At 44.9% G+C, this 12,195-nt stretch overlaps 1 protein-coding gene across 3 annotated transcripts in view; it reads left to right on the top strand.

The window, feature by feature from the left end:
* RTN4 (reticulon 4) overlaps positions 1-12,195 on the top strand; it is an 83,273-nt gene that overhangs the window by 18,616 nt on the left and 52,462 nt on the right. Inside the window, exons 2-3 of one of the 3 annotated variants that reach the window (XM_053245967.1) lie at positions 5,893-5,949; positions 7,439-9,835. The exons of 1 other annotated variant lie outside the window; for it this stretch is intronic. In XM_053245967.1, coding sequence (XP_053101942.1) covers positions 5,893-5,949; positions 7,439-9,835 — 2,454 coding nt within the window. The remainder of the gene's footprint in view (positions 1-5,892; positions 5,950-7,438; positions 9,836-12,195) is intronic. One more of the 3 variants, XM_053245973.1, reaches the window with a different exon arrangement.

The following is a 12,195-nucleotide window of genomic DNA, read 5'->3' as shown; positions in this document are numbered from 1 at the left end:
AACAAGGCTTAGAATAAACCTTGGAACCACTTATATTTACTTTCTTGCTAATGCAACTCACAACGAAATGCTCACAAAATAAAAATTGTGCTCATAAAATAATTATGTAGCTCACATTAAAGTGCTCACAAAAGAACAATTGTAAAAATATAAGCACAATATACATAATACAAACAGTATCAAAACAGACAGTTCCTCTTAAAGTATCTGCAAAGATATTTCAGTTTTTTGACTCTGAGAAATCTTGATAATGCAACATTCTGAAGACACGTTAGCAAGCTGTTAATGGTGCAGTTTCTAAAATACGTGAAGTCCTCTTGCTAGCCTGTCAGAGGTTTGGGGACATTATGCTGAGCCAAACTTTATCCGTGGTTCCATGGGGTGTTGGAACCAGCCCACTGAGAGTAACTCCAGAAGATTCTCTCTTGCTTTGCCTGAAATACATAGATCAGGATTCCTGAATGCTTTAAGGGAAGGGATTGGAGCAGGGATTCTCAGGCCACTGGGGCTTGGGATTATGGGAGCTGAAATCCACTAACATCTGGGGACCCAATGTTGAGAATCCCTGGGTTGGAGGACCTTTCCCTGGCAATGCCCTCACTGTTTGCCTGTGGGCTTCTCAGAGGCATCTGGTGGTCCCCTGTGTGAAACCGGATGCTGGACTGGATGGGCCTTGGGTCTGATCCAGCAGGGCTGTTCTTATGTTTAACTGCATAATTCTCATTTTCTGCCTCCGTATGCTTATATTTAAACTCGTTAAGAGTATCTCCTCCCAAACATTGATGTGTTCCAACTAAGACCTTCTGGAGTGTGCTGCTTTGGGGCTGAGAAGGCAGAGACAGTCTGCAACAGGGATTCCCAGCTATTGTTGACTACAGCTCCCATAATCCCCAGCCAAAGGCCATTGCAGCTGGAGATGCTGGGAGTTGTAGTCAACAGCATCTGGGGATCTCTGTTAGAACACTGGGCAAGAGTCCTCTCTTAAGCCTTCAGTTACAGAAGCTCACAGTTCATTAGGGAAAGCCAGGGTTGCTTCCTAGGGTTGCCCTTCCGTCCAGAAACTCTTAGAGTAAGAGAACATCCAGATGACAAATTTCAGCACGTTGTACTGAACGAGCACAAATGTACACATGAAGGAGCCTGTGACAAATCTTATGCAGATTGGTGAATGGGGAAAAAAACACACATCTCACCTGCAATTCTTAGCGTGTTCGTAAGTTCCTGTAGTCAGTAGTTAATGTCTTAACAGTGGGGTATTTAAGAAATGCAGAACAAATAGGATTATCTTTTACTGCAATAATTAACCCCACATTGAGAAAAAATAACAATCAAGCAGTTTACTCTGTTCTGTCTCCAACGCTAATCAGAGCGCACAGCCCCTTGCAAGACAGAGAAGAACACTGGAGTAAGAATGGGGTATTGTTTTTTCCACAAAGCTGGAGATCAGTTTAGTTGTTTTCCTAGGCAGAAAGTCAATAGAAGCTAGATTGGTAGTAGTGGTTGCATGACGTTCCACCCTCAAAAATGAAACAACCCCCTTGAGTCCCATTTCTGGGTAGGGGTAGAGACATTCTTTCAGTGTAAAAATATCTGCTGGATGATTAAAAGTGTGGGAGAGATTCATCCATTGATGCCTCTTAATCTTGGAAGAAGATAAGAACAGCCCTGCTGGATCAGGCCCAAGGCCTATCTAGTTCACACAGTGGCCCACCAGATGCTTCCAAGAAGCCCACAAGCAGGGGGTGAGGGCTTGCCCTCTCTCCTGCTGTTGCTCCCCTGCAACTGGTATTTAGTGTCATTTTGCCTCTGAGGCTGGAGGTGGCCTATAGCCATCAGACTAATAGTCATTGATAGACTTATCCTCCATGGATCTGTCTAAGCCCCTTTGAAAATCATCCAAGCTAGTGGTTATCACCACATCTTGTGGCAGAGAATTCCATAGGTTAATTATTCACTGTGTGGGGAAAGCACCTCCTTTTGTTTATCCTGAATTTCCCGACCTTCAGTTTCATGGGATGGTCCCAGGTTCTAGTGTTGTAGGTGAGGGAGAAAATTTTCTCTTTCTACTCCATGCATAATTGTATACACCTCTATCATGTCTCCTTGTAGTTGCCTATTTTCCAAACTAAAGAGCACCAGGTACTATAGCCTTGCCTTGTAAGGAAGGTGCCTCAGCCCCTGATCATCTTGGTTGCCCTCTTCTGCACCTTTCCCAGTTCTACAATGTCCTCCTTATGATATGGTGACCAGAACTGAACACAGTACTCCAAATGTGCCCTGGGTGCAGCCTGAGATAACATCTAATAGGTTGAACAGTGTGAGTTTGAAAACTCCTTCTGACTCTTTTTAGGAAAATATAGGCCTTATGGCAGGGGGAGCAGGATTTCACCAGACCCAGCTTCTGTCCCTACCTCCTCCGCCCCACCCCCTTCTCACCACCCAACCTGATAAAGGGTTCTTAAGAAATGCCAAAGCTAGCTGCTTAAGATTTTGTGTCTTTTTGGTATTACATAAATGTAATACTAGAATGTGGCTTTTGGAGGTCTCTTTGTTCTTCTCCAGTGGATCTTTGCTTTGTTGACTAAGTGTGCAGAGGAAAACCAAATTCTAGGATTCCTCAGTTCTCTGATGCTTAACTTTGCAACAGGATCCTTTTTATGTAGCCCAATACCTTCAGAGATCAAAGCCCAAATAAAGATTGCATCCATTTTGTGCTAGACTCTTTAGAAATAGAGCAAAGATCTTGTATAAAACTTCAGGATGCTATGCGGGGTGGGGAGTCAAACAGCTCTTCATACAGATAACTTTATTATCATGCCCGTGCCAGCATGCACAGGCGCGTTGGCGACTTCTGGTCATATCTGGAAGACGAGGGCAACGGGGCGGCAGGGAGGTATGTTGCCACCCCCATGGGCTTTTAAAAAAACTGACGCCGGTGGGGGGAAAGCGGAGGGGGGGAGTAAGTGCACCCTCCCCCTGCTCTTAAGGGGAGACCGCTGCCACCTTCGAACCGCCCTGCCGCGGTTTCATGCACATCCCTAATTTCTGGCCATTCAAGAACTGCGGGTAGGTGAAAACCACCCTATTTTTGCCCTGCAAATAAATAAATTGGGTTTCTAGGACCCCACCATGGACACATGAAATCACGGGTGGTGGGACTGCGGCTAATGAGGGCCACATGTATATCATCAACAACAACAGCAACTGCTACTACTATTTGCCGACCCCGCACAGAGCATCTGTGCACTCTTTGGGGCCGGTGGTTCCCCTCTCCCCCCACCTACTGCCCCAGTCTCACCTTCTGCCCGCAGACCCTGCACACAGCATTGCGTGTTTCCCGGCTGGGCTCCTCTCACTGCTAACCGCCGCTTCCTCTTCCTGAAGGCCCAGCTGTCTCCTCACTTTGCCTCCATTACTGCGGCTGGGCCTGCTGCCGCCTCTTGACTGCGGCCAGGTCAGTCCGCTGCTGCCTCCTCCTTCTCCTCCCGGCACTGCCGCCTCCCACCTCCTCCTCCTGGCGGCCAGGCCAGGCTGCCTCCTCAGACTGTTTTGCGACCCGCTGCCACCGCCCGCCATTTTCTTTTTCGGTGAAGCGGACCTGCTTCCCTTGTTTTGGCCATCCTCGTGTGTCCAGCTAGCTCCAGTCGCTCCCTCCCAGCTGCCCCCAATCACCGAAGTTTGTACTGCTCCCTGAGGGCAGGTGTCCACTGTCTTATTGCCAGCCAGCGCTCACCAGCCAATCGAGGCAAGTCCTTTGGGGCTGTTTTCCTTCTTCCCCCGACTCTGTTTGGCTTTTCGGGGGCCATTTCCTCCTTTCCTCTTTCCCTAGCTCCTTCCTCTTCTCACTGCCGATGCCTCCGAACCTCTCCCTGCTGGCTGCCTCCCTCTCTGCCTTTCCCTCTCGCGCTTCGCCAAACATCCCCACACATTTCCGCCCGGCACGCATCTGGCCTGGTCAGCTTAGTGAAATAATTATAGATAATAATAGGCAGGTTCATAGAGGAGAAGGTACAACTTCCAGCATCGTAGTCCCAGGTTGTTTACCGACACCTTGAATTGAGCCCAGAAACACATTAGAAGCCAATACAGAACTTTTGAAACAGGTGATGTGTGTTCAGAGCAGCACTTTTCAGTCAACATTCTGGCTGCCATATTTTGAAGCAGTTGAGGTTTCATGGCCAACCTCCATGCACAATGTGCTGAAATTATCCAACCCAGATGATTCAAAAATATATGTATAACTGTTGCAATTTGAGTATTAAACATGTGTTCTTTCTAATTAATGCATAGTAGAGAAGGTTGATTAATGTTGCTTTTTAGAATGATATGGCAAAGTCCACGGATTATCTGTGTGTGGTGGCTTCTACATAGACACTCACACAAGGAATTATTTTTGTCATTTCAACAGCACATATGCGGATGGGGATACTCTTTTAGTAGCATGGTATTTAGGAGCATTTTGGACATGCTCCTGTGTACATGAGCTGGCCTTGTGGTGAATTGTCCCCTTTGCTGAGCGGAGTCCACCCTGGTTTCCATTAGAATGGGAGACTACATGTGTGAGCACTGTCAGATATTCCCCTTAGGGGATGGGGCCACTCTAGGAAGAACATTTGCATGTAGAAGGCTCCAAGTTCCCTCCCTGGCATCTCCAAGATAGGGCTCAGAGAGACTCCTGCCTGCAACCTTGGAGAGGTCGCTGCCAGTCTGGGTAGACAATACTGAGCTAGATGGACCAATGGTCTGACTCAGTACAAGGCATCTTCCTGTGTTCCTATGGGGATGAGGAATGACTACAAAACCAGGCAGGCTTTGGTGTGCAGGTGCGCATCCAGATCAGCTGTTCATGCTTGTTGCTGTTTAGGTGTTGTGTGTTTTGCCCTACTCTCCAGTCCTGCTTTGACTTGCTCATATTCACAACTTCTTTCTCACCAAATTCATGTCTTGCCTCATTAACAAGCTTGTCGGCTCTCTCCTGCAGGGCCCAGGTGTCCCTTGCACAACACTTATTCTTCCTAGTCATTATCCAACTGATATTTCACTCCTTTTAAGTGGGTGTGTAAAACTTGATGGTTAATGGTTGAAACAAAGCTGAAATACCACTAGCTTCTTAGCAAATGCTTTATTTTAACTAATAGTTCTACTTTGGTCATGCATTACTGATTGGCACTGAGGTACGGAGAAGTCTGCCTGGACAGAAGGAATGTATGTGAGCTGAGATTAAGGGAGGATATTGAAATCTGTTCCACCGTGCTCCTTGATGTTGTGGTGACCTCCTTGATTTTATGCTGAAATTAAACAATGGAGTTTTCAGCTTTCCAGGTTCTGGCATAATCTCTTTTGAGGCTGATGAATTGGAGGATACAGGCTTTGGTTTTTGCTAACTTAATTGTAGTGCTTCAGGTTTTTTGTGAGATACACAACCCCTAATGCTCTTGTGTCAATCAAGGGATGGAAGAGGGAGAGTGGTGAAAACAGAAGACTCTTCCCAGGATAGTGGTCATGTGAATAAAAGCTGCATATTTAGAAGGCAGGGTGGAGTGTTTGGTGACTTCTCAGTGACCTAGGATGGTAAGCAAGGGTGGAGCGGCTGACGCGCCCTGGAATTTTTCCACTTTGAGCCGTGGGGCTAATGATCCTGATCCCCAGGTATCCCTCGTATACAGCATATTTATATCTGCTTCTGCAATGAGGGTCCCTTTCCTTAGCAGAAATTTCATTGTGGAGTGAAGAGCTCTTGCATGCAAATTTTGTCTTGTGTTTTAAAAAAAAAAGGGAGTAAAATTGCTATTAAATATTGTAAACTATTTTTTCTCCCCCCCCCCTTTTCTTCCGAAAAACTTTCTTTTCTGTATTTATTTCTGCTGAGGTCATACTGTATTTGTTTTTCAGATGAGACCCTTTTTGCTCTTCCTGTTACATCTGAACCTCTGATGCCCTCTTCTGCAGGCAAGTTACTTCAGCTAGCCCTTTGCATTAGAGGATGCCTTGTGTCACAGCTGGCCAACCTGAGACCCTCCAGTTGTACTGTTGGACTACAGCCCCCATCATCCCCACCACAGTAAATGGTAGCAGAGGGTGATGGGAATTGTAGTACAACAATTGCTGGAGAGCCTCAGATTGGCCAGCCCTGTCCTGTGTCCTTCGAGTCTTCCCCTCCCACTAATAGACTCTAGATGTATTTACTAAAAAGCGGGCACGGATCCAAGAATAAAAAGTCCTCTAAATTTTTGAAAACTTAGATTTTACTCTCTCAAAATTCAGACTCTGGCAGTATCAGTGCTGAAATTAAATCACAGCTGTCCATAAATTCTTGGATTCTTCTCTATAGGAACTCTTGTAGCTATTAACAGCTTAATTGTTTTACAGTATAATTGCTTCTGCTGACATAGTCAGCTTTAATTGTAATGAATTAATATAGTATTAGTATTGATACATTCTGACATAACTGTAATTACTGTGCAGACTTTCCTCCTGTCAGGTATTGCCACGGTGGACTAGTACAGATATTGCACTGCAGTCTGGTTCAGACATTGTGCTAAACTGTGGTTTATCACAACAACTGCAAGCTATTGTGAACCTCAGCCTTGTACACACTTTCTCTCCTTTTCATGCAGGTTGTGAACCAGCCAGGGATTGCTGGGTTCAGGCATCAGAACAAAATCCCAGCTTGTTTTAAATCAGAAATTGTAATGGAAAGGAATTGAAGTAGAAGAGTTCCTTCCCTTGAGCAGAGCCCAAGGGCCATGATTGTCGTGCCTAACCATGGTTTAGTATGATGTCAGAATTGGAGCTCTTTTAGCCATGGTTAAGAGTGAGCTGCAGGCTTGCATGATTTCCTTCTCCAGTGTGAATTCCACCTTCCCTTCCCAGCTTCAACCAGGATTTACAGTTGTTTGTTTCCCTAGTGCTAACCATGGTTACTTCTAAACAGCATTCTCATTATAGTGAGAATGATACCGCTGCTTGGAAAACACTGGTTAAGGGGTAACCTAGTTAGTGTTCAGACATGGTTAGCACTGGTAGACATGCAATGGGAAACCATGGTTAATATCGGGAAGGGAAAGGGTGGGGATAGGAAGTTTGCCAGCCTGTGTGTCATTTAGTGTTTTGTCTGTGCTGGATCAAATTGTTTAAAAAAAAAAAAGTGTCGGGGCGGGAAGGGGGGGAATGAGACCTGATATTCCCCTTTTCTTGTAAAACTTGGTACTTGGCATGGTTATGAGCGCCTCTCTAACCTTAATTGGGTTGCATAGATCTTGCTGCTTCATTAACATTTACCCTCTTTTGCTAACTTAATACTGCACGCTCTCCCTACTGTTCTTTGCAGTAGTAAAAGTTGAACCTAGCTACTGTATTGGAAGCTGTCATTAAAACTTGCCTTAACTTTCAGACCACTTGCACTCTTGCTAACTTTCCTTTCTGTCCACGGCCACAGACAAAGGCATGGATTCGCAAGAACAGCCGGGTCATGTGCCCTCAGCTGGCCCCGAAGACTTTGCTGCTGTCCCGCTTGACGCTACTGCTTCTCTTCCCTCCCTCTCTCCTCTCTCCGCCAATCCTTTTAAAGAGTATGCAGCCCTTGAGACAGTGTCACATGGACCATCTGCCAAACGCAGTTATGATCAAGTTGAGATTGAGGCATTTGAAACAGCTGCCAAAAATGTACGCAACCCATTCCTTGCAGCTGATGATGGCGACGCTCCAGAATCAAAGCATTCAGGAGTGTTCCCCCCATTTTCTGGAGCAGCATTGTTCTCTCTCTCTCAGACTGAGGAGCCAGTGGACACGAAAGTTAGGTCCGACACAGGAAAATTCCCTGCACACCAGCAGGACTCATCCCCAGACTCTCCTGTTGAATTATTTGCAAAGCAGGATAAAGAGGTGTATTTTGAGAATAGGAAATATGATGCCGATGATCATGCTGAGAAAGTTGATTTCATAGACGACTATTCTGCAAGGGATGAGTACGTGGATTTCAAGCCTTTTGAACCAACGTGGGCTAGTAATGAGATGAATGCTTGGAAAGATTCCGCTAGGAATCAGGGGGATGGCAAATTAGAAAGTGGCATAGATAAATATGATGTGGAGAAAGCTAAGACTTTGTCTTCACAAAAAGACTCTGAAAAAGAGAGTGAAAGCAGCAATGAAGACATTTCTTTCCCAAGCACTCCAGAGGCGACAAAAGAGTCTTTAGAAGCTTATATTACTTGTGCCAAGATTGAATCGGCCGCGACAGTCGAGGGCAGTGCACCCAAGCCTCTGCCTCTGGTGGAGGAACAGGCTTCTGAAAACAAAACGGATGAGAAAAAGATAGCAGAAATGAAGGCCCATCTTGGCACTGAACCAAGTGGTGTCCACACAGAGTTGGTAGGTGGCCAGGGCCAGAAAGCGGATTCAGAGAAGGCAGAGAGTCTGCCGAAGTCCCCTGTGGATGCTGCAGCTAATACGTCTGAAGGCCTCACTCCAGATTTAGTTCAAGAAGCCTATGAGAGTGAACTGCATGATGCAATCAGCCCCAAGCTTGCTTATGAAACAAAGATTGATCTGGTTCAAACATCTGAGCTGTTGCAAGAGCCTTTGAATGCTGCAGCCCAGCTTTGTCCCTCCTTTGAAGGAGGGTCGGAAACGACTCCATCTCCTGTCTTGCCAGATATAGTTATGGAAGCACCGTTGAACGCAAGCACTGTTGGGTCGGGTGGTCCTATCGTGCAGCTTGAAGCCTCTCCATTAGAAACTGCTGCCTCCGCTGCTGCTGCCACCGCCGCTGAGGACTATGAGAATATATTGCAGAAGTCTGAGAAGCCTCCGTCCTATCAGGAGGCAATGAATGTACCAGCCACCCAAGCACAGGAAACCAAGGTTGATGCTGCTACTAAGGAACCAGAGTATAAGAATGCTCCAGAAAACTTGGAGACTTCTTATATCTCCATTGCATGTGACTTAGTCAAAGAAACCAGTGTCCCTGGCTCTGCTTCTCCAGCCTTCACAGATTATACCAAGATGGCTGAATGTGTTTCCCAACCTGTGCCTGAACATACCAAGCATTTTGAGGCTGCGTTGCTGCCATCTGGGGAAAGTGGCTTGTTTGGTACTCGGAAAGAACTTGCTATTGATCAGAAAGAGAGAGAAGCCGTGACAGACAAACCCCTGGAAACTGCGACCAAGATTGTACCAGAAGGAGGTCAGGAGGAGAAACGTGAGGTGTCCTTACCTTCCAAGCCCTACTTGGAGTCCTTCCAGCCTCAACTGGAACCTTCCAAAAATGTGTCCACTGCTTGGTTTCTGGAAGGGGAGACTGCAGACTTAGCCAAGAAGGAAAAGACTCCCCAGCTGCACATGGAAGAATTCAAGACTTATTCAGATGCTTTCCCTGTTTCTAAGGAACCCCAAATGTCAGACAATAGTGTGCCACCTGAAGAATCGTCCCCAGAGACCGAAGACTTCCCCACAAGCCCTTATGAAGCTGCTAAGTTGGTGACAGAAGCTATAGAAAAAAGCGCATTACAGGAAAATGAAAGTAGAGAGACTCTTAGCGCAGTCAAAACAGAGGTGAGACAGTTGCCTTACCAAGAAGTAGCACAGGACCTGTCTTTAAAGAATGTACATGTCAAAGCTGAAGAGCAAGAACTTGCCTTGGAAAAGCCCTCTGACAAGGTGGACAGAGAAGTGCCTGAAGCCCCTAAGAAGCCCTCACTACCTGCAGATGTTCCTCCTTTGCCTGCAGAAAGGGAGGTAGTCAGTGTAGGAAAGGAAGCTGAGAGAGGAGTTGCTTCTGTTAAAGAAAAGGAGAAATTTCCCCCTATGTTACCATCAAAGCTGAGTAAACCTTCAGGTAATCTGCTTTCACTTCTTTTGCATTTCACTAATCAGTGTGTTTCTTCAGCATGCCGTGGCTTGTCTCTGAAAATGTGTGTCTGGTTATCTAGCTGTACCTCCCTGTGGTGACTTCAGGACGTGGTCTTTTGAATTTCTCCCTCCTCTTTGCTTGCATCCGAACCCTCTTCCCAGTCCAAGTAATGGCTTGAGATGGAATTTTTATTCTGAGCAGAGAAGGATATGATGCTACTTTCCCTCTGTGGGTCTTTGTATGGAAGGCATGGAAACCGACGGTGCATGTTCTCTGCGGCCAGTGCAGTGTTTGGAGATGCTTTCTGTTGTTGATGGGGCTTCTGATCTGTGTACTGTACTGTGGTCACAATCCAATACAAAGTTAAGCAGGTTGGATTGGTTTGAATCGGCATTTTAAATTACCAAGAACAGGGGTTCCCAATCTTGGTTCCCAGATGTTGGGACTACAACTCCCATCATCCTCTGCCACTGTGGCTGAAGGCCAAATGGCAAAGGCCATCATGGCAGGGGTGATGGGAGTTTTAGTCCACTAACATCTGGGGATGCAAGGTTGGGAATCCTTGGCCAGGAGAAAAGGCTGACTTGAGCCATTGATTCCAATCAAATATTTTTATTCAGATTCTTTCTTCCTAAATAAAAAGTGCATACTAAGTAGCTGGTTGTTAGAGTCTTAAATGTTTCTAAGTGGAGTACTGACTCCGAGCCAGTGGCAGTCAGAGTTGCTGGCATAAGAGGTATACGAGGTCATTCAGAAAGAGAAATGGATGACACTTGTGTGGTGACTTATCTGCCCCTGCTCCCCCCCACGTCTAGCATCATGCCAAAACTTAAATATATGAACTGCTGTGCTGCAGATGTTCTCCCCTCAGCCTTTCATGGGGTCATACATTCAGTTTTTGAGATATTCGCATGAAGTTCAGATTTAATTTTAAACCAGAATACATTTTTTTTTAGAAAGGGAAATGTAGTACACCTGAAACTTTTTTTTGAATCTGACTTTAAATTTTTCTGAAAATCCTGTCCATCCCATAGCTGAGTATGCTTTAAGCCCATTGATTTCTTGGTTTGTGGAAATGCCAAATCTGTGTGCAGCGAAAGTGAAAAAGGCAAGTTCGATGTTATGCAATCATTAGGAAACTGACTGAAAACAACTGTTTGTTTGTTTGTTTGTTAAATTTATATACCACCTTTCATTAAAAACAATCTCAAGGCGGTTTACAAAAGTTAAAAAGCAGACAATAAAAATATTACACTAAAAATATAAAACCAATCTAATTTAAAATCTATAAAATACAAACATAAAAACTATACACGAGTAAAAGACATAGAAGCAGAAATAAAAACAATCATGTAAAGACCTGAATAAAAAGCCAAGATTTAACAAGCTTTCTAAAAACTTTGTTGGAGTCCGAGGAGCGAATGGAAAAATTCAGATAATTTTTCAGTTTTTCTGAAAATACTAGTATAGTATTTTCTAGAAAAATATAGATCTTCTATATAGAGAAATAGTATTCCTCTCCAGCTAGAGGAGAGCTGGTCTTGTGGTAGTAAGCATGAATTGTCCCCTTTTCTAAGCAGGGTCCACCCTAGTTTGCATTTGAATGGGAGACTACATGTGAGCACTGTAAGAAATTCCCTTTAGGGGATGGGGCAGCTCTGGGAATAGCACATGCCTGCTTTCATGCTTGTGGAAGGTTCCAAATTCCTTCTCTGGGATCTCCTGATAGGGCTGAGAAAGACTCCTGCCTGCAACCCTGGAGAAGCCGCTGCCAGTCTGTTTAGACAATACTGAGCTAGATGGACCAATGGTCTGACTTGGTATATGGCAGCTGCCTATGTTCTTATCATAAAGTCCTTGTATAAATCTATGATGTGGCTACATTTGGAATACCAGAGTTCAGTTCTGGTCACTTCATCTCACAAAGGCTGTCTGAACGCAAAGTCATTTGGGGCTTTATAGTGTTTAAGAAAGAGTGATTGAGTGCAGAGCAATTGATATATTATTTCCATTTCCAGGATTATTAATGGTATTGAAAAGTGGATGGAGAAAATATTTCACTGTCTAATAATAATAAAATACACATTTAATTTACATAATTTTCTGCCATGAAATGTGGCAGTGGCCACTAGCTTAGATTGCTTTAAAGGTGGATTGCTGCTACTGCTACTGCAAATATTTATTTACCGCTCTTCAACCAAAGTTTGCAAAGCAGTTTACATAGAAAAATAAACAATACATAAATAAGCTGGCCCCCTGGCCCCAAAGGGCTCACAATCTAAATGGTGAGTCAAATTTCATGGAGTACAGCTGTTGATACCTCTGTTAGTTGGGAACATTAAATG

The sequence above is a fragment of the Hemicordylus capensis genome, chromosome 1 (genome assembly GCF_027244095.1).
Source record: "Hemicordylus capensis ecotype Gifberg chromosome 1, rHemCap1.1.pri, whole genome shotgun sequence".
In the NCBI taxonomy this organism is placed as follows: Eukaryota; Metazoa; Chordata; class Lepidosauria; order Squamata; family Cordylidae; genus Hemicordylus; species Hemicordylus capensis.
Note: the sequence above shows the minus strand (reverse complement) of the source record. Positions and strands in the feature narration are given on the sequence as shown.